Source organism: Akebia trifoliata, chromosome 5 (assembly GCF_017979445.1).
Source record: "Akebia trifoliata isolate Shusen 1 chromosome 5, ASM1797944v1, whole genome shotgun sequence".
Lineage (NCBI taxonomy): Eukaryota > Viridiplantae > Streptophyta > Magnoliopsida > Ranunculales > Lardizabalaceae > Akebia > Akebia trifoliata.
The window spans coordinates 31,121,160-31,143,428 of NC_141379.1; the positions used below are offsets into that span (position 1 = coordinate 31,121,160).

The following is a 22,269-nucleotide window of genomic DNA, read 5'->3' on the forward strand; positions in this document are numbered from 1 at the left end:
ATATGCCAATGTGCTATAAAAAAGTTCGTTGTAGCAATATAAGCTCTCTATTTGAATTACTAGAGAAACTATATTACTCGATTAACCATAATATTTCACCTACATTGCTTAATATATATGCTATTTGTAAAACTTCTGAAATTTCTATATTGACATAATAATCTACAATTTGCTTTATAAGTGATTAATTTCACAACCAATCTCATCAAATTCAAACACAATCAAAGTGGATTGGTCTGTTGGTAAAATTTAACTAGTACAAACTAAAATTGGACCCCTTGTGTTATTGACATATTATTATGGCTGGAGTTTCGATTTTCTGGATGGCAATTTTTAGTTCATGCTGGACTTGTGCCCTTGCAGGTGATGACACGATGTCGTTCCAAACTGACCCGACCTCATGTGCAGGGTCGCGATGCTGATAAAGTTCATATATGGAGTCTGCATCCTCATTCAACAAGCTTACTGTGTTCAAACAGTTTATCTGTTCTGGATCAACCAGAAGATTGTTGTCTCCATCTTTCCATCCTATCAACTTCATCACCAATACTTATTATATCAGCAAATATTTATTTATAATTTACTGTCAACCAAGTTTGTGAGTCCGTGTGAATGGGTGCCGAACACTAATCTCAAAAAAATAAAAAATAAATAAATAAATTGTTGGGCCTACTAGGACTGTCAATGGATCCGATTCGGATTGGTTCGGTTTTTTTTTTTTTTGTTGTTGTAAGGGAATCAGATCAGGGTTGATTTCGAACAGACCTGATATGGATTGAACTTCGATCCTGATGCAATAATGTATTGGATCAGATCCTTTTCTGGGTTGGGGCCTTATTGGATTTTCATATTTGGATCCAAATCTGATCTAATGACCATTGGATCAGGTTTGGATTGGACCAAATTTAATCATATTCATATTAAATGTATATATAAAATATAACTATATAATAATTTTTATTTGTCACAAACTATCCAAATTGGTCTTTTATTGGATTGGGACATGGTTGCTCCAAAACCAATCCGAAAAAATAAATAAACTGGATTCTTATTAGAACACCCAAAATTCATGTTCTAGATCCTAGATATTGGATTGGATTTCTGGTGTGATCTGATCCATAGACAGCCCTAGCAAGTAGCAACTCTTCCTGGGCCCAAGCACTTTTTTTTGGGCCAAAATTAATAGACCTGGTTGACAATATTGCATGAAATGGGTCGGGTCGGGTTGGATAAGAGAAGGTTTTACCTTAGGTGGACCAGTTGTGTCATTGGTGCAATATAACCTGGCATTATCAACTAGTTGGCAATATCTGGGAAATGCATTTGCAAATCTCTTGTGTGATTTCAACTGTGAATTCACCCTCACAGCTCTTCTCATCAGTATAGCTCTCCTGTTATTCCCAAAATACCCCCCATTAGCCATCAATATTATATAATAATAATAATAAATAAAAATCAACTTAATAGTAAGTTTGAAAATCTGAACTAATATACCTGATGCCTCTAACAACAGCTAAATAAGGATCACAAACAACTCCAACCAATTCTATTCTGTATGGTTTTCTCTTCATAGACTTTTGTTCATGTCTATGATCTTCTTCTTCTTCTACTTGTTCCCAATAGTTTTCAATTATGGTTCCGTCCTCGGCGACCTTGTATCCGATCCCCATGCGGTACCGATGACGATGAACATTCCTAGCCATGATTATGGTTTGTTCAACAAAGGGTTCCCATGAGAGTGTGCCATCCATGATCACGTCTCGTCCTTCATTCAACGCAGTCACTAGTAGTGATGAAGCTGCATCTGTAGATGATTGGTGGACCTGTTTTGGGAAAAATTTGATGGGTTGTTAATTATTTTCAAAGAATGACATAACAGTAGTTAAGAAGTCTAAGATTTAATGATAAAGCTATTGATTATCATAAACATCAGAAGTTTTTGAATAATTTTGAGGTACCTCTACTGTGTTCCATTGACAATAAAAGATGAGTCCTGATAAAATGACTCGTCAGGTGGCATACTCAGTCGACTCACTGACGTGACAAGTTCGGAGCTGTAGATCTTTCCGCCTTGGGATACATGATTGCACTTCCCCATTAAAAAAAAGTGTATCTCGGGGATCCATGTATCCCGAGGTGGAAAGATCTATGGTTTCCAAACTTGTCCACATCATTGAGACGATTGAGTATACCACCTGGTCAGTCATTTTATCAGGAGGCATAAAAGATACATTGATTATTGAATTATTGACATACCCATTGATTTTGGTCTTCCATAAGTGACTATTGGAAAACAATCCTTGATTGTTGTCGGAAACCTATCTATCATGTAATTAAAATGTATGAAGAAACAACAAATCATGTTATTTAGGACTAAGTAGATAGTATGTGCAAATGCAATATATATTTCAATGTCTTTTTGTAATTTAAATTTTAATATAAAATACGAAGGTTTGTAAAATAACTAATGCTATTTTAGGGATTGATAGTTTTTTATGAATTAAATTTAAAATTAGGGACATTTGTGAGATTTTAAATTTTGGGTGTCCAATCTCTTATGTGCAACTTTCTCTCATTACAGTAGTAAAAACTAGATCATATATATATATATATATATATATATATATATATATATTTTGCTAACCGAGTGTCCGGGCCAGTTTACGCTCACCGCAACTAATCTCAAAGAGGACTACCACAACAATCCACCGTCATGGTCCTCCAATTAAATCATGAGAAAAACCTAAGAAGAAAATCGAATCCGTGACGTGCACCTAATCCACACTTCACATGCTCGCCCTTACCACTTAGGCAACCTAAACTAGATCTTATTGTTAGGCTATTTATGAAGTTAGGCAATTACATTATCTAACATTTATATATCATGTAATTACAATCTTATTAATACTTTTCAATATTAAAAATCTCATTATCACTTATATTATTCATATAAAATCAAATCTTATTAATGTAAACAATTTCAAAATCTGGGGTATGTCTAATTTTTCAAAAGAATCATGATTTTCTAAGACCCCCCTCTAATATGGCATAGGTTAAAATCATAGATTTTTTCATTGAGCTACACAATTGTACATCTCCATGAATATGTGCAATTGTGGATCCCGAAAGAACCTATGATGCTAACACATACCACGTCAAGGCTTTGTCTTGGGGGCGTCATAAAATCATTGTAATTTCCAAAACCAGGTGGATCTCAAAAGTTTCCATTTTTTGTCAAGGGTCTTGTTAACATGTGGCCTAAGGGCACGGGTGAAAAAGTTCAATAAATACACGAAATTGAATTGTGTACCGAAAATGCCCTCACATTCTTATAACGTGTGCCCTAACAAAACCCTTTTGTTTACGACCACTGCAACCTAAGACTCGTGGATCGTTGGACGACTGCAATCAGTTGACACGTGTGACTATTTTGTACTTTCAAGTCAGCACGTGTTTATGTGTTGGCGTGCATGTGAAGGAGAGAGGGAGAGAGAGAGAGACCAGTTCAGCAGTTTGGAGCATGTCGTGATGGCCACGAGAACTAAGAGCTCTATAAATGACGTCAGTCTCTTTGAACGCATCTGCCTCAACAATCACCGCTTTCCCTTCCGCTTCTGACCAAAATGATCTGTTTTCATTCATTTTCAAACAAAACATCAAATTTTGATTTCCTGTTCTCAGGAGTCAAACTATAAGCTGGTCCCACACAAAATATACTTTGGGCTTTGTGCAAAACTCCACACAAAGCCCGATGAATATGGTTTAAGAAGTTATGAGACACTTGATTGCACTAATTGACTATAAAACACTCCCTCATCACAAGAACATAGATCATTTGCCTTGGGACACATAAGAAAATTATTATGATTATGCATATCCCGAAGCAAATGATTTACGATTCTATGATAGGACAAAAGAGGCGTGTGTAGAGGAGTTTTTAGAAAACCGTAACATATATTAGAAAGACTAACTCTAGTCACATCTAATTGTATGAAATTAGATTGTTATAAGATAAAAGAGAAACATTTTACTTACCAACTAAGTAAAGATTTTACCAAATGGATTATCAAATTATCAATTCAACACCACAACCCTCTCCATTTTAGCGTAAAATTCAAATCCAATATTATTATTTTTTAAATAGTTTTAATGTTTTATTTTTGACTTGATCCATGATTTTGAAAATGGATAGTTACCGAACTGCTACCTAACTCAAAAATTTTAAAATTAAAATACAACGGTGAAAATTAATTTTTTTGAATTTTATTTTTTTTTGAAATTTATAAAATTTTGTCCACTCTAACCCTAAAGTGCCTGATCATGTTTTTTTGATGTCACAAGCTGAGCCAAAGACCTTTAGAAAGAGTGAAATCCTTACTTAATTAGGCTAACCGGACTCAAAATAAAATTGGTGGGGAAATATGCGCGCTCAAAAGGAGTTTTTTTTTTTTAAAATCGAGTTAAAAAGTAGGTTGAACTAAATGGAGAAGGTGATGATCTTACTCTCGGAGTATATCCTTGAGTACAGTGCTCTTTCCTGCACCCATTCCACCACCCATGAGAAGGAGTACGGGACTCCTTTTGCTGTGGGCAGCTGGCACCATCACATCCGTACATTGTGAATCATCATTAGACAAGGGTCTGATGGCTTTCATCTCCTCCAATAGTGTAGAGAACACTCTTGCCACCTTTAAGTCCTTTGTCACCCTTTCAAATCTCTGTTTCCTACCAAAATTAAACCCCAGCAAAATTGTTCTCAATTTCAAACCATAAAAAATCTGCTTGATTAATATAGAAAGTTTATATTATCACACCAAATATTTTTTTGAAAGTTTTTATTGCCACACCAACTTTTGGTGTTAGCAAAAGTTGGTGTGGCAATAGAATCTTTATATATATAATTACACATCTAACCTAACAAAGGAATAAACACACGATGACCTATTTATAATTCTTCTTCTCGGGTTAAACTCTTATTTTTTTTATTTTCTACTTAAATGAGAAAAAATCTTCCAAGTCAAAGAGGGTGAGAACAATCTTGAAAGAAATTAAAGGTTGATTTATGTCAAATTAGTGTGCTTGTTTATTTTATTATTATTAACTTTTTAATTTCGTCAAGTATCCCCACACCCTTTGAAATGGAACTAGTACTTATGATCTCATGCACATACGGATCCCACGTAAATTTCCCAACAACAAAGGCAAAGAGTCATGTTAGAAAAAAAAAGGGATCAAAGTTAGTAGACCCCTGTCCTAGTCAAGTTTTATATAATTTTTTGAAGGTGTGAACTTGGCTAAATTGGTAAGGCATGTTGAATGCACTTTCATGCTGACCTATAACCCCCTTGTTTTCCTAGGAAAAAAAATCCTTGTATATTATTTTATTGCTTAGTGTGTTATAAAAAGATTGGTGTGGCAATGCAATCTCTCTTTGATGATTTATATACACTATATAATTTATGGTGGTTCGTACCATCATTATAATTTGCTAATGAGTTTGATTTTTGATATGTAATTTTGGGTATCTAAATGGCTAGAGCAGTAACCTCAAGGCATTGGCCTAGTGACAAGTCGAGCCTTGATAAGCTCCTCGGGAAAGGTAGGTCAAGTGTTCGAAATCCCATGAAGCTATGAATTCCTAGGGACCACCTTTTGGGGTCTGGTTGACTCTCGACTCAATCAATTGCACGTAGGACTTTTCAAGTGGATGGTGCATGTGACCGTGGGTTTAGTCTCAACTAAAGGGTGGGGATGAGATGAGAATCTGCTCTAAAGTACAATATGGGTACAAACACCTCTAAGAAGTGGTTTTGGTTATAAATTGAAGATAAGAACCTTTTGGTCATTTTTCATTAATCTAAGAGAGAAGACCGTGTTCAAGGTACATGTAAACAATGTCAAATTCACTAAAGTAAACGTGTGGTGGGGGGTGGTATGTCAAAATCATCCTGTCTATGGTGGGTAGAAATTTTATCATTAACAAGTCATATTCTATATTATTTATATTATTATTATATAAATATAATTTTTTTTTAAAGTCAAAAAGTAATAAATTATATAAAAAATAAAAAATAAAAACCCACCTAGTAGCAGCCATGACTATGTTTTTAAGCTTTCTTTTCGGCTCCGAATCAACACTCAGAACCTGCAATAAAAAATTCTAGAGATCATCATCATCTATATATATTTATCCCAAATGACTTTGTCGGCAATAATTCACTTATATTTCATTATTTGTCATAGATTCCAACAATATCTTATTGAGAATAAATTCTATTTTATTATCAACTTTTGTTTTTTTTTTTTTTTTCTTATCAATCATAATCAACTTTATCAAAACCTATCCACATTTTGAAATTTTTTTTCTTTTTTGATCTTAACTATTACCTGATTGATCATAAGAGTAGCTTGGCTCCAATGGAATGCAAAATAACCAAGTATGCATCGATCAAATTCCTCCACAAGCCTAATGTATAATGGATCCGCATCTGGATCCTTCGCGAAGAACGCGTAAATATTGTCTTCGCACCCTTTTGATTTCCTTAAATAATCTTCAGCTAATTTGCACATCTGAGAACACTCATTTGTATCTCCAAATCCAAATTGCCTAGCTACACCCCCAAAAAAAATAAAAATTATAAAATCATAAATTAGAAAAATTTATAAATAATGCGAATGAAGAATAAGATTTTAAAAAAAAGAAAAAGAAGGATCGATCATGGATGTGATTACCTACATAGTGAGAGAAGCGTTCGAGCTTATCGATACGATTATGATTAGAATCCGTTAAATGTAACAATGGAATGATCTTAATGTCTTTCATCATGAGAGGCTTTCGATTTTGATATTGATGATAGAGCATCGCAATTGTGACAATGAATCCGATCGAAGAGGCGAAGAAAATCTGAAGGAGGATGGATTTGGTTGTAGGATCAGGAGGAGAAGGAGAAGAGAGTTGAGAGGGGAAGAATAGAATGAGAAGAAGTTTGAGTGGAGAGAAGAAGAATAATATAGCCAAAAGAAAGGTCAATAAGAGGAGGATGACCATACTTAATAATATTGTTGTAGACTTGCTTTTCTCTGTGACTTGTTTACCATAGAAGGAAAAAATGGAAGATTAGAAGAGTGAGAGAGAGACAGAGAGGGCTTTTATTTGATTCGTCAATGCTTTCTAATGATTTGTTTTGGTTGAGTCCGACTAACCTTACTAGGCTAGTAAGGATTTTACCTTTACTAGGGATCCTCTGGCTCACCTTTTGGGAGACAAAAACATGATCGGATGCTTTAGGGCTGTAGAGGAAAAAATTCTATCAACTTTGAAAAAAAATCTCCAAAAAAACTTATTTCTCAACGTTGAATTTAATTTTATGCTAGGGAGTTTGGTGGAAGTTTTGTAGCTGTTCACGTTCAAAATCTTGGATCAAGTTTAAAAGAAATTATTTTTTAAATTTTTTTATCATAATTTTTTTATGAAATTTAGCGATGTGTAATGCTGGATTACTAATTTTGTAATCCATTTGAACGCAATGACCCTTAATAAAACTTAAAATCTTACCATGTTACTAAAGAAATTGTGGCACTTTGTTTTATTCTATGAATAATAATCTATAGTTTTCAATTTCTTTGGATATGAAAATGTCAAGGGACCTATTAATTGTGCCATGTGTATTTTGGGGGGATTTATAATGTAGGCTATGGCCCTCACAATTATTTTTTTTCATTTTCATTTGTCTTCACAAAAAAAATTTCACTCTTAGTTACCCTCATGTGGGGTAAAATCCTGACTCCGCCCCTACTGAATTAGAATTAAAAAACAGTTTAGAAAAATAGAAATATTATTTATTAGACTAATGTAATATTTTTACTCTTAGATTTGGACTTAGCTTTCATAATTTAAATCCAAATAATAATTGTATATCACAAAGTGATCTTAGAGATTTTGGGGTTACTTTTTCTTTGGTGTAAGATGAGCAAGAAATTTGAGGAAGTGCACTTTCAAGATTTTATTTTTAATTGGGACAACATCGGAGATCCTTAATATCATGCCGATCGAGCTTTTTCTCTCTTGAAAACAATATCTGTGTTTTTTAATTGTTTTATACGGTTTTGTTTTCTGTTCTTATTATTTTTCTTGTTTGGATGTATGGGGGCTTCCTCAATCACCTCACATCATCTTCTTCTTTAATGAAATTTATATTTATAAAAAAAAACTAAACACCCCATTTGATTTTTTTTGAAAGGAAAGCTAATTTCCACCCTAATTTGTATGTCAATTTCGACATGATTTTCAATTGCGATGTTTCATGTGTCAATGTGATATTTTTGCAAATATAAATTTATAATATTTTACGTTGCAAACCTAGAAACAAAACCAACAAAAGGAGATTTTGAGCTTTTGAAAATCAATTTTCATTATCTCATTCTCTCAATTTAAAAAAAATTAATTGAGAACTATACTATTTTTATGATCTTACATAATCGTTGGACACTGAGTTTAATGTCAGTGTACACTAAAAAAATCCAAATAAAAAATAATAAGGTTGGATATTGGATCAAGTGCGTGCAAGTTGCAAGCGTGATGACAAAAAAGTATAGAATATCAAAATGGTCGTCGCCATAACTGATAAGAGTGGACCAACGGCTCTAGATTATACATGCATTAAGAAACAATCACAGCAACCATAGTTGACTGTATCTACGGTCTAGATTGGATAGTGTACATGATTGGTTGATCATACAATAAGATATTGGATCCAAACCCTATTGGATTGGATCCTTATTAGAATCCAAAATCCTAGATCCATACTTGAATTTACCCGATCGGATTTTGCATCTGATCCTATCCACTGACAGCCTATGTATCTGCGGTCTAGATTGGATATTGTATATGATTGGTTGATCATACGATAAGATATTCGATCCAAACCCTAATGGATTGGATCCTTATCAGAATCCAAAATCCTAGATCCATACTTGAATTTACTCTTCACTTCTATATGATGGAGCATGACCTAAATACCCTCATCTTCAACAAGTAATATAATTTCTTAAAATGTAAAATAAAATAAATTTCTATTAATGTACTAACTTTTACTTATAACACACCAATCTGTACTAGTAATGATTAATTTCACAAGGATTGGTAGATTCTATCTACTTCAAATTTCAATAAAAAAGAAACAAAGAAAAAAAAATTACACTCATCTTCAACCTTAAGATCATAATTACTTAAATCTTTGAACCTTGCGATTAAATAGTGGAAGTTTGGATGAAAAATCAAGGGTTTCAAGTAAGAAATACATGATTTTGAAAATGAGATTTAATAGATTAAAATAAATTTACCACCAAGGAGTTTGAAATTAACTGATTTTTTAGATGAAAAATCAAAGATTTTATTATTATTTTTATCATAGGTTGAAGATGAAGTCGTTTTTATATATAAAACAAAGACTCAGTGGAAGTCAATAATTTAAAAACATAGGGATATCTAAAATATTCACAGAACATGTAGGGTAGATTAGATCTAAATTAACCTTAAATATCCATCTTAGACTTTAACAATCTTAGAGACATGGAGACTGGTCCTTGCATCATACCCCTTCAGGTTTTGGTGAATATTTGAGATACCAATATATTTCAAACTGACGATATGTCCTTTGACCTTAGTCTTTTCTTATAGATTAGTAAAAATAATGTAAACATCCCCATCCTTAACCTTAGTGAAAGATCCTTAATTTTTATTCCAACAACGGAACGGAGGGATAAAAGTATTAGGATTTGGCAGCATCTTGCAAGCCGAACAGATGAGACATCAAAAATCTCGTCCAAGACTTCTGAGATGAGCAAGAAAACAAGCCTTCTCCTTCAATTTCATCTAACCAAGTCACTAGGGATTTTCCTTCGCGGATCTCTCATTCCCAAGGGCAAGTCCCGGCTCAAATGCTCTTCTATTTTCATGTCTTAATTCTATCCTTTCATTCCCAAATTGATTTTTTTTTTTTCTCTTGTCAACTAAATCAACCAAAAGTACAAATGAATTTGGTAAAAAACTTCTTCTTCCTCCTCTAAATCAAGATGAAATTGTAGAAGGTATCTTCCTCCTCCAAATAAGGTAATGTCTCTCTTTCTCTCATCCATTTAAGTTCTTATTACAACTCATGTTTCTAGAAAATCAGATTTTTCCAGATTTTTTTAGTGGTTTAAAAATCATTGTCTCATTGCTGAACAGGATGACTCATTCAAGACAACTCAGTATCGGCCATGGACAAGACGACACATGAAAACAAGTTTTAAAACCTAAGCACAAATGAAGGGCAAGAAATCCGAAATCAAGACACACGCCTTGAACCCAAAATGTGGCTCAAGATATGGAGGTGAATGGAAAAAATTAGGAAAAAAGTTACTGACCACAATATTTGGGATAAACATAGATAATGATGAACAATAATAAATATGTAGAAATTGATGTAGGATTGAAGATACAAGGAATTCAAGTAGGCAGCCAAGGCCAACAAAACGTGGCCATTAAAACTAAAGTGATTTAAGAGCTCTAGTTCGAAGTTTGAACAAGAAACTCAGATGCGATGATGGTGCAAAACTGATTCACACCCGTCACATCATTGGAACATCTGCAACTGTTCTTTCACTCATTTACAGAATTAAGTGTGAGTTTTATATAATCACCACTTATAAGATGGTATAAAACCACCATTTATGTACAATCAACAAAAATAGATTTTTTTTCCTCACAACTCTCTATATTACACTTTGCAAAAGATTCAAACTATGGGTCATACACAACTATAGTGAACAAATAAAGGTGATGATAAACCTCTTATATGCTAAAATCCGAAACTCCTCCTCTCTCCAAGTTTCATTTTCAGGTGTTCTTCGGATGGAAGTTTGCCACCACCTATTAAGGTTGCACACCACCATGCCATAAGCTCATCCTGTAAAGCACCAAGCAGGTATTAAGTACGAAGAATTGTGTATAAATTAGTATTACAAACTGCATATCCCAAATAATATAATTTCATTGTACGATGTGACCTCAGGTACATTTTGTTTAAAATCCAATCTCTCTCATTGATGCCTCATGCAGTAGAATATAATTTGCCATTATCTGTGATGATAAACACTGAACCCATCAAATGATAGGTTTGTTAGGTGAGTGAAGGAGTGTATAAGATCGAATGGTATGAGCGTTCGGAGTATCAAAGTTGAAAGTGGTAGTAACCAAGCTGAGCGTTCACTAGCTGTTTCAAACTAGTTTTTCGAATAGTGGTGGGAAAATAGAGTGAGCCGACCAAAGAAAAAGGTTCAAAGTTTTGGTAGGCTGATTAAAAGGCTTAAAAGGTGCACACAAAAAAGGCATTTCCTCCCTATTTCTTGGTTAAAGATTAAGTGTTGATATCATGACCTAACTTCAAAACTCACTTTCACCATCTAGTTAATATAAATCTCTCTCTCTCTCTCTCTCTCTCTCTATATATATATATATATATATATATATGTCCATTTTTTCCCATAGTTTCTCCCCCCCCCCCCCCTTTTATTTTTTTTTAATTTCCCTTCTTGCTTTAAACCTACATTATATATGACTTGGTCACACTATTGTATAAGCTAGGTAACTAAGAGTTTGTTTTAAAAGGACATGGGTTGGGTGTTTCATAATACAAGACTTGGCTTTGGACAAAGTGGAATGGAGGAAGAAGATTCGTTCAGCCTACCCCAAATATTTGGGATAAGGCATTCTTGGGTGTTTTTTAAGCATAAGGAGTGGAAAATTGGTAACACAGGAAAGTGTAAGGTAGTTTGACAAATGTGCAGACAACACTTTCTGGTAAGAAATGAATAGTGAATTTGATGGAAATAAATTGTTGAAATTTCACAAAATGAACAGGAATTTAAAGAAAGTTAAAAAGGGGGGGGGGAGAGAGAGAGAGAGAGACAGTGCCTCATCGATGTTCTTCGAGAAATTTTAGAAAATCGTGGAAATTCCGAAGGAAATTATATCCTATTAGGGGTGTCTTTGGTGTACCAAAAGTACACTAAGAAGGTCTTTGTAAAATTCAAAAGGCATTTTGGGTCTAAATGTGGTCGTAAGGATGGCTAGTGGTTCTAGATGGGTGGATGGCTGGTGGGACCAATGCACAGATTCTCCCAAGTCAATGAGATGGCAAAATGTTACATAAACAAAGAGTCTACTAGAAGAATAATACAAATGTTAAGGTTTGGTACTATTTTGCACCTGCTGTTAACCTGATACAATCCTTCTCTATCCAGGGTTTAGGCCGGCAATGCAAGCCTACTTCTCACACAGGCCGACCTCAATATTTCAAGGCATAAATGATAATGATGATGATGATGATGAAGTTACATTAATATGGTAATTCCAAGATTATAGGCTTTTTATGGGTTGATGAAATTGAAGAATGCATGGATATGACATGATGATATTGGCGTTTATTTTACCATGCATACACTTTTCTTTTCTTCTGATGATCCATTGCCTGTCCCTTATCCTGGTTTAACTTCCCAAAAGTATTCATGAAACATCTAAATATTGTGTAAAAGAGAGATGTTTTCTCAGCTCTAGTTTTTGCTAGAGATCTCTAGGGCTGTAAAACTCGAAATAAAATAGTGATTGGAATTTTTATTTGATCCGTGGATGTAGGCACACTGCCAAACCGCATAAATCCTTGTGTTTTGTGTATGATTTTATGTTCTCTTTCTTGCTTCAATTTTTCACAAGTCATAGATTGAGATCAGGAATTTTACCTCAATGAAATCACGGTTAGAGACAAAACGACTTTCAACTGAGCATTTGAAACCCCCAACATCCACACACAGAGGAATTATGGAACTTCCAGATGATCTTTCTCTCGAAGCCCCTATAAATCAAATGAATGCAAATATTAGAAATATAAGGTCAATCAAACCAAGATTTGGACATCGATGATCTGCCTCCCAGTAATTCCCTTCATATTTGGCTGTTTTACAATAAATTTCTAAAGCTAAAAAAAAAGGTAGAATTTGAGGTTACAACTCGGGATTGCTAATTATAAAACAAGTTAATTAAAAAGATAATCTAATATAGACTTAATAATGCCAGCCTTACCATTAATGCAGGCCACATAGTAACCTGTTCCCCCTAATCTTTCTTCTTGCTTACAAATCCGCAGACGTAGAAAAAAACCCTCGAGGCAAAAGAGTGAAAACGAGGATTGCTTCCATCTGAGTCCATAAAACACAAATATTGATTACTACAGATAACATGCAATAGGAAGAATGGGATTATAGTGTTTGAACGGATGCATAAAGATTCTTTTCCTCCAAGGATATTTTCTTTTACACCATTTCAGTAGAAGCACTATATCAGTATTTTGAGGTCCTAAACAACTTAAAGAACTTATTCTTAGAATTTGCGGTCTTCTACCTTCTTGTCGTAAGTTGTTTGAAGAATTCAGGGGTGTTTTCTTCAAAGGTCTAGTATTCATATGGGAATCGTTATGTAAGCCAGAAGGCTAATTCATTGATCGTTGTATTGACCATCGCTTCCATTATTATTAATATATAATACATCTAATTCACCAACTAAAGAGAATTGCCAAATGTTGGGAAAACAACAATGTCGTTGTAGGAAATAACAGAACAAACACGATAACAACTTTCATAACTTCTTGTATGACAAAACAAACCATTTGGAATATCATGTGTAAGATGAATAGAGCTGTACACAAATTGGCGCAAGTATTTGAAAAATTGATAATTTAAGTGGTAAAATTTACAATTCATTGTTAAATGATACAGATAATATCATTTAGACAAATAAAATTAAGTTATATTTTGATTATTCATGGCCAAATTACCAGTGAACTATGGTGAAAAGACAGAAGACTGTCGGGGCTTCTCCAAATTTTTTGTTTATATTACCTAAAAATACCGAAAGATAACAAATAAATCTTGTGTAAATGAAACTTCAATCTATAGATCTGTAAATGAAATTTGGGCTTCCCCCAATTTATTATTTATTATTTTATTTTGCTAACCTTGCTGTAAATTTATTTCATGAATAGTGAAGTTCACCATAATATTATAGGTAAACTTCATTTTGCTAGGTCATAAATCAACAAAATTTGCCAAAAGTTCGGCTAATTTAATATCACGATGAAAACTATCAGATGTGTCCTTTCTACACCATTCCTGAATGAAACCTCCACAAGTGATCTTCAAAAATGACATATTGACTAAGACAAACAACAAACTTGCATAACTTAGTCCTAGAGAGTGTCCACGGCATTTATCAGTCTAAGTCATGCTAAAGATAGAATAGATTTCCTTAAAGCTTACTTAACAAAGATTTTTTTTACAAAAAAATGTCAATGGATGGTGTTGTATTTAGTGCAGGTGTATGTGGAATGTATAAATATCATAGAAGGTAACTCCAAAGGAGTTCTATAACTGAAGGCATTTGAAGCCACAATTTCATATAAGATCTCAAACACTTAAGTTTGCAATCATGCCATCTAATGGTCAAGTAAAACATGCAAAATAGAGAGGTTCTATTGTCAAGCAAAACCCTTACTTAGTGCTAACTCATTATGATTTCAACCTTGTACTGGTATTCTAGTATATGTATACAATCTAACAAAAACAAGGTGTGGAAAGTATACGTATGTCTAGGCCACAAGTAATATCAAAGGAACCATTCAGAACATATAATTACTCTGCAATGGAGGCAAAAAATAAGCTTTTCTTACTTGAGAATATCTGTGCGAGACAGACGAAGCCTCCTTATTGCTTCAAAGGTTCCTCTTGGTACAGCTGGAATCTGCTTATTTACGAAGTTACAAAATGATGTGAGCTGATTTTCTTTTGACTCAATTTCTGTGGAACTTGAGTCAGTCCGCTTCATGTTTAGCGTAAATTCTCTTGAAGTATTCTTCACTGAGGTTCCTTCACAAAAGTGATTGCCTAAAAGATTCTTCTTGGCTGGCTTCAAATCTGAAACCCTTGCATCAAGAATCATCGTGCCACTCGATTTTTCATCAACGTTTGTACCAATAAGTGCAACTTGGTATCCACAATCCTTATTTTCTGTCGGATTTCTTTCATCATTATCTTGAACAGGCAGGATTTTACGAAAATTCCTGAAATTAACCATTGAAGAACTATCGTTTAAGTGACTTCGTTTTCTAAAGTGCACATTGGGACATGCAATGGCCCAATGATTGAGCTTGAAACATCGAATACACAAGCAAGACAATTCCATCGCTCCATCATATAAATAGACATTTTTCACAAGATCCTCAATCTCAGACTCAGTAATCTCAGGGCAATCTCGTAACTTGTGACCTCTGACGCCACAAAATAAACAGATTGTGGTGACATGACTTGAATTACCAGCTACTTCTGTGGGTATGATGTGTCTGAGGGCATCCAATCTCTTTGCAAAAACAGAAACCATGGCTTCGGAACTTTTGAATCTTCGGGCAGGTTGGATGGGATTTAACTTAGTCTTGAACTTCTGGTCAGTATATCCCGCGGCTCTTTTAGAACCAAAGGATTGAGTAGTGTCAGCTACACACGTCTGCATCTTTTTACTTGCAACAACGATTTGGTGTTCGGCACAAGGCTCCGGCTCCCGACCATACTCAAAAGTATTCTGGTCCTTAACAGAAACTACACAATTCTGAGAGTGAGAATGAGGTTTACTGCAATCAGCGTAACCCTCAACAGCTGCATCAGCATTCTTGTTGCATTGAGATGAACTTTTCACGTGGCCAGAAACTATTGGAGAGAACCTATTTATCCATAAGTTCCCAAGAAGACCACTTCTGTTGGTAATAGAATTCAACGACTTATTAGGATCAATGGAACCAAGTTGACAAGCTTCTTTCCCTTCAGATGGAGAGGCAGAATCATTCCGAAAAGATGAATTGGACGAGACTAGTCCACCTTTTTCAAGACCATATGCTATGTTGCATGAGTTGTTATTCTCGGTAGTGCTGGTCTTCGCATTTGGAATAACAACTTCTTTACATGTCTTATTAACCAGCTCAAGATCTTCTGAGGCTTCTCCAAGTTCGTTGTCAAGACCAATAATTTTCTTCTCTTGCACACTACTACTTGGACAGTACAAGGTCTTAAAAATAGTCTCGAAACCCGTATTTGTGCATCCAGACTCTTGTTTTCTTCCATGAAACGTGAAATGCTGATCATGACTTCCATGTTCATTAGAAGGTCTCGTAGTAAGAGCTAAAGAAGGTGTTGTCTCATCCATATTGGTTTTACCCAATCCCTTCACCATGTTTGATATCCAATTCATAAAGGAACTATCCTGTTTACGAGAAGATGCGGAACGCGGACTTTCTTCAATTTGTTTCTTCATCTCTTTATTCCCAACAAAAAGTTCCTGTTCAAAGCTCCATGGTCTCTTTCCTGGTAAAAACAATCCCGCACTATTACAACTTTCAACGCTCTCATGGCTGTCATCTTCATCTTTCAAATTTTTCCCGTCAATGTCAGCATCGAACAAAGCCTTTCCTTTACCTTTTCTTTGACGCAAAGGGATTCCGCTGTAATTTGGTGAAGCTTCAGCTGAAGCAACATCATCCTTGGGGAGTAACCCTTCAGTCTGATGGGGTTGTGATGCCACCACCTCAACACAAGCAAATATACCCTTCAGAGGCTGTAGATCATTTTCGGAAGTAGACTCCGGTTTTTCCATCTGAGGGGAGTCGGTAAAACCTGTTGTCATCATTTTACTTTTGCATTGTTTTTCAATAACCGAAGCTAATCCCTCATACTTGCTAACATGGTGTGTTAAAACACAAGTTGGAGTAGCAGGAAGTTTACATTGTTTGATTATAGAAACTTTGGTAGCCAACACACCTGCCGTGCCTTCATTAATTAAGTCTGCTGCATATCCTGGTTGTTCAAGTGCCGAACCAAGTTTGGGTTCCTTCATTTTTATAGATGAAGACTCGGCAGTTCTCCCATTGTCAGGACCTGTAGGGAATCAATGCACTTTATATGAGATATCCAATAACAAGTAAAACATGAAAAAATTGCAGTCACATAGATACCTGGAGTAGAAGCTTTCTCGGGGGAAAATGGAATAATGTCTCTTCTAGTCCCGGAAATATTGGTTTTCTGAGTGTCAGTAGGACCATACACGACCTTTTCTTTATCGTCTTTACGATCAGCATCCTGATTAATAACTACAACTGATACTTCTATTTTATTGGTCAACTCTTCCATGTCTCCACTTGGTCCTGCTAAACCAAGAGTTGTAGGATCAACATTTCATATATTTTGTTAACCAACCAACTACTCCAAAAGACCAAACTGTTGGAGAGGGGTAGAACTATGAATATAGGAAGGTCACGAGGCTTAAATGGGGTATGACACACCCGAGAGTGGAGGAAAATGTACACTCAACACTCCCTCTCACCCGTAAGGGTGGAAAAAATCGAACACATGACCTATACGAACATAGTAGTATGATACCATGTTAACCAACCAACTACTCCAAAGACCGATCTTTTGGAGAGGGGGAGAACTATGAATATAAGAGGGTCACGGGGCATATCTGGAATACGACACACCCAAGAGTGGATGAAAATATACACTCAACATATTTCCCTAAAGAGAAAAGGAATTGAAGAGAAAAAAAACACCAAAACAAGATACGCCCACGAACCTAAAAGATGGAACTGATAGTTCAATGTATTGAGGGTGCAATTTCATGCTGTTGAAAAGTTGACATCCACAAAAAGAATGATACCTTCATTGTGTTTATGACTCATTGTGTGGCACATTGGCATGATGTCAATATCTCTACTGGGAGACCTGACCAAGTTACCACTTGTAGAAGCTTTACAATCTAAATGGGGTTCCATTTGCATTGAATTCAAATTTTCTTCAACCACAAGTCCACCATCATTAGTTCCCCGGGCTGTCGTGCTTTGTGGTGGTGAAAGCTCCATACAGCTTGATCCCATATACCACATAAAAGGGTGAACTTTTTCTCAGCTAGGATCCGTCAGAACATTTAAAAATCAAACTTTTATGTGAAGACCAAAGTAGTTTGGATATTGTGTTGGTGATCACACATATCACTTCTCCCCTGGAACCTGCATTTGCACCTGCACCATAATCATTATTGACTCTCTTTTGATTGCATTGATAGGCAGAATCCAGAGAAAGTCCAAATTCTATCACTGTCTCCTCTTTGTTCACTTGGGACTACTGAAATCCAACAAAGTCCGGAGTAGTTCACTCCATGCCTCTCAGTATGCACGCTTTTCCTGCAAACAACATAGCCAACAAACTTTTCTTCAACTAAATGTGGTCAGAATTATTTGGGGTGTAATTGCAAAAAGCATAAGAAAATAGTATAAATTTGAAGCTAAATTAAGAACTGAAATATCTCTGACACCACAACTGATTTTACAAGCATCTGAGCATTGTCAAAGCTCCCCAAGGTTTGTATATAAAAAATTTTTGTAGGATGATAGAAAAGGTAATGTGGTGGTTATAGAAAGAACAGGAGACTTGGTTACATAAGAGTCAAAGCAAATGTATACAACCCTTCCGGGATAAGATTATGTAGGTTTGTAGAGGAAGAATCCATATTTTGGTAAAATGTTATTAGTGAGAAGTTTGGGTCTGATAGACTTGGCTATGGGTGTGAAATTTGGTTTGGTATCTAGGACAAGTCCGAAGCTTTTATCAAAGGCATAGGCTTTAATGTTTGGAGGAACAGTAGGTTTCATTTTTGGGAGGATCTTTGGCGTGGGGAAGGCCTGTTAAAGTCTCGATTCCCAAATTTGTTCCTACTATCGAATAAAAAGACTAGCCCAATCCAAGTTTCATGGTTGGGTCTGAAGAAGATCTTTCAGGGAACCTAGGGATCAACAGAAGCCATAGTGATTGTGAAGTGGATTTGGTAGCGGAACTCTTTGCTAGTCTACGTTATCTCAATTACAATACCCCTTTATCCTCTAGGGCAGAAGAGTCAAGAGTTTAGAGGAAGAGTTGAGGTGGACACCCCATTTTATAGTTTTCATTGCTCCTCCCTTTCCAAACGCCATCATTTGGGGATCGAAATGCCCATCAAAAGTGGCCTTTTTTGCTTGGTATGTTGCTTTGGACATAATTTTTAAATGGTGAATCACCTTACTTTTCAAAATAACCATCGTCGACTTCTCTTCGTTTAAAGTTAGAGGAACATGAAGTTTTCTTATGGGAAGGAATTGAATGAGCATGGAATTATTCTGGCAGTTAAATCCTATCATTATCTATATTGCATTCAAGGAATTTTCTTCGAGGATTTTATTTTTAGATGGTTCTAGGATAATTTTAGTTTACTGTATGTAGTTTCCGACCCCAAGTGGGGTCGACGTTCTTCGTATGTTTGATTTGTGTTTCTTATAAAATATTGTATTTATATATATAATGAAGGAATCTGAATTTATTGATAATTCTTGGATGAATATTTTATAAACCCCTACAGGGCATGTATAAACATTACATCAACCAAGATATGTGGAAACTAGCCTAATATAAATATTCTAGAATATCTTAATTGATATATTCTAAATATAAATAAATATTCTTGAATATCTTGATTGATATATTCTAAATATGTCATCCCCCATCACAACCTTCCATTTGTAATGAGAAACACTAGCAATGATACATTGTATCTCATGCACTTTAATATAATATTTCTTATTCTCTAACACCCTCCCTCAATTGCATGGCCCTTTGAAGAAGGAATATGCAACTGGTTATGGTTGTTATTGATCTCAGAAAGTAAAATGTTCATTCATGGCCAAAAATCCAATCGTTCTTGTTGGTGATCACCGTCTTTCTATGAAGTCCATTAGTGTCAAATCCCGCTCATTTTTTGAATCTGTCGGAGCTAGTGGCCCACTAGATAAGATATGTCGTGATTCTTCTCTGAAGCATACGAAGTAGGATCATGTGGCTTACAAAAGAACTCTCATGGGAGAGGTTTAAGATAAAAAGAAAATAGAGATCATGAGATGTAAGTGAATGGACTAGGGAGATCCATAAAAATATAAAGGAAGGTGTGATTTTTATTGAATAAAACTAAAGTAGTAATAGAATAGAAGAAAGAAAAAAAAAGATTTAGGTTCAGCGATGGCACCATTGAGGTGCTCAATGGAGCTAGAGCTCTGATACCATGAAGAAATCTGAATTTATTGATAATTCTTGGATGAATATTTTATAAACCCCTACAGAGTATATATAAATATTACATCAACCAAGATATATGAAAACTAGCCTAATATAAATATTTTAGAATATCCTGATTGATATATTCTAACTATATCATCCCCCATCACAACCTTCCATTTGTGATGAGATACACTAGCAATGATACAGTGCATCTCATGCACCTTAATACAATGCTTCCTATTCTCTAACATATATAAAAAAGTGTGCACAATTCTTTTGAGACCGCTCCACTAACAACAGGTCTAAAAATAGGCACAAGAATCCAATAGAACTAAATCTACCTTAACCTAATTCAGAAATCCTAATCAGGATTCCAATTAGCATATTTTACCAGATACCACAATTCAAAAATATCTAAATAATGGAACCACATACATAATAGGTTCTAAAATTCTACAACGAATCCAAAATTTTGTTGTTTCCTAAAGTTTTCCCATCAAAACTGGTCAAGGAAACATACTTATCACTTAGCAAGCCAAATAAATTGCACCAACAAAAATTATAATAAAAAACTAAAAACCCAAAAAAAAAAATAATAATAATTGCAGGAAGAACATCATTTCAGTCCAATAGCAAGGTTTACCAGCTAAACTGTGAAGGTGTTTCTGTGTGTGTGTTTTTCCAAACAAATAGGCAAACCAGGAAATTTATAAAGAAAATGGAGTTTCAAAGCAAAACCCATTAAAAATAAAAGACACCCATTGAAAAAAAACTGGAATCCAACTAAACAAATAGGCAAACCTAAAAATTGATAAAGAAAATGGAGTTTCAAAGCAAAACCCATTAAAAATAAAAGACACCCATTGAAGAAAAACTTTATTTTTGAATTCTTAAATACCTCTTAAGTCCTCAAATCCACGAAAATATCGTGTTTGAAGTTCAAGCTTTAACAGGGTCAGCTCCCTCTTTTCAACAGAGAACATTATAAACTGAAAAAAAAAAATGATCCACACATCCAATCCTGTAGAGAAAGTGCTCTCATGAGAGAGAGATGTCAGAACTGAGTTGGGTGAGTGCCAATTGCAAGCTGTACAGTAACAATTTTCCAACATTTCTAGCGTTACATTTAGAGGCTCAGAATATGCCACGTGGATAATTTATTCCCACAAATATATCGGTTCAGATTCATATATTCCGACTTATCTACATAACGAATACAATACATCTTATATTACCACGTGTCACACTTGCTTAAATCATTATCCCTGGCATATTTGGCCCACCTCTGAGTGGACCTGTACACATCAAACCATGATTGGTGATTTCTATCAAAGATTCCAACTTGAGATTTCTTTTTTTATACATCGGTATTCAACTTCCCCATTGTTTAAAGAAAAACTTTCCTAACTAATTTAGTAAAGATTTGTAAGTTACTAAAAGCAATCCAACACAACAGCCTTCTAAGTTGCTTAGAAAAATTCTGATAAAAAATAAAATGTAAAAAATCGAAAAATATTTTATAAATTAGGACTCCAGAACTTTTACACATCTCCTAAACTTATAAGTGAAAAATAATTTTATTATGTATTTTTTTTTTTTTTAAGTTCATAAAATTTTATTTTGGGATCATGTTTTTGTATGCCACGAGTTCAGTCTAAGAACACTTACTGAGGGTGAAATCCTTACTAACTAAGAAAGACTAGTCGGAATTTTTCTTTAGCTCTCGTGGCATTTAAACAAGTGGTTGGTTTTTTCTTTAATTTTTATCCCACATTCTTGTTATTTAACTGCTTCACTTAAAATCAAAATTGGGTCTACAGATCCCAAAAAAATATTGTTTGTTTGGAGCGTAAGATTCCAGCTTTGACTCTTATTCACTTGCTTCAAAGGGGGGCGGATGCACAGTTCTGAATCATGTTTTAAAAATCAGTACAATTTCTCGGGTGGGCCCTTCGATCAGTGGGTCAAATCGGTCAGACCCAAAAAGGAAATGTTAAAAAGAATTTTTTTTTACTTCTTCCCAAAATCAGATAATTTCTTCTAATGCCACAAGAT

General features: G+C 34.8%; 2 protein-coding genes and 1 long non-coding RNA gene across 6 annotated transcripts; 1 reads left to right on the forward strand and 2 right to left on the reverse strand.

The window, feature by feature from the left end:
- Nucleotides 1-123: 123 nt before the first annotated feature.
- LOC147402170 (P-loop containing nucleoside triphosphate hydrolases superfamily protein) lies at nt 124-7,130 on the reverse strand. 2 transcript variants are annotated; one of them, XM_086443716.1, is made up of 8 exons: nt 6,733-7,130; nt 6,388-6,611; nt 6,084-6,145; nt 4,504-4,725; nt 3,502-3,628; nt 1,495-1,823; nt 1,247-1,391; nt 124-535 (listed from the first exon to the last, which is right to left on the reverse strand). In XM_086443716.1, the coding sequence occupies exons 1-8, from the start codon at nt 7,046-7,048 to the stop codon at nt 284-286; spliced, it is 1,677 nt and encodes a 558-aa protein (XP_086299842.1). In that variant the 5' UTR covers nt 7,049-7,130; the 3' UTR covers nt 124-283. The 2 variants fall into 2 exon arrangements, with proteins under 2 accessions (XP_086299842.1, XP_086299843.1); XM_086443717.1 differs by having other exon boundaries at nt 6,737-6,875.
- Nucleotides 7,131-9,755: 2,625 nt separating this feature from the next.
- Nucleotides 9,756-17,281, forward strand: LOC147402171 (uncharacterized). Of its 2 annotated transcripts, XR_015178847.1 has the most exons (3): nt 9,756-10,111; nt 10,229-10,967; nt 12,286-17,281. It is a non-coding gene; the product is annotated as an uncharacterized LOC147402171 (long non-coding RNA). The 2 variants fall into 2 exon arrangements; XR_015178846.1 differs by having other exon boundaries at nt 10,229-17,281.
- Nucleotides 10,620-21,302, reverse strand: LOC147402172 (uncharacterized). 2 transcript variants are annotated; one of them, XM_086443706.1, is made up of 7 exons: nt 21,113-21,302; nt 17,792-18,314; nt 17,091-17,279; nt 14,763-17,013; nt 13,121-13,236; nt 12,781-12,893; nt 10,620-10,949 (listed from the first exon to the last, which is right to left on the reverse strand). In XM_086443706.1, exons 2-7 carry the CDS (start codon nt 18,015-18,017, stop codon nt 10,842-10,844), a joined length of 3,003 nt encoding a protein of 1,000 aa, XP_086299832.1. In that variant the 5' UTR covers nt 18,018-18,314; nt 21,113-21,302; the 3' UTR covers nt 10,620-10,841. The 2 variants fall into 2 exon arrangements, with proteins under 2 accessions (XP_086299832.1, XP_086299831.1); XM_086443705.1 differs by having other exon boundaries at nt 17,091-17,282.
- Between the last annotated feature and the right edge of the window lie 967 nt (nt 21,303-22,269).

Coding starts and splice junctions, on each gene's coding strand:
- LOC147402170 (XM_086443716.1), bottom strand. CDS start 7,048: ATGGTCATCCTCCTCTTATTGACCTTTCTTTTGGCTATATTATTCTTC. Junction 6,146..6,387: donor CTACTCTTATGATCAATCAG/GTAATAGTTAAG, acceptor TTTTTATTGCAG/GTTCTGAGTGTTGATTCGGA. Junction 536..1,246: donor ACACAACTGGTCCACCTAAG/GTAAAACCTTCT, acceptor TTGGTGATGAAG/TTGATAGGATGGAAAGATGG.
- LOC147402172 (XM_086443705.1), bottom strand. CDS start 18,017: ATGTGGTATATGGGATCAAGCTGTATGGAGCTTTCACCACCACAAAGC. Junction 17,014..17,090: donor CGAGAAAGCTTCTACTCCAG/GTATCTATGTGA, acceptor GATTCCCTACAG/GTCCTGACAATGGGAGAACT. Junction 13,237..14,762: donor TCTCGCACAGATATTCTCAA/GTAAGAAAAGCT, acceptor TTATGGACTCAG/ATGGAAGCAATCCTCGTTTT.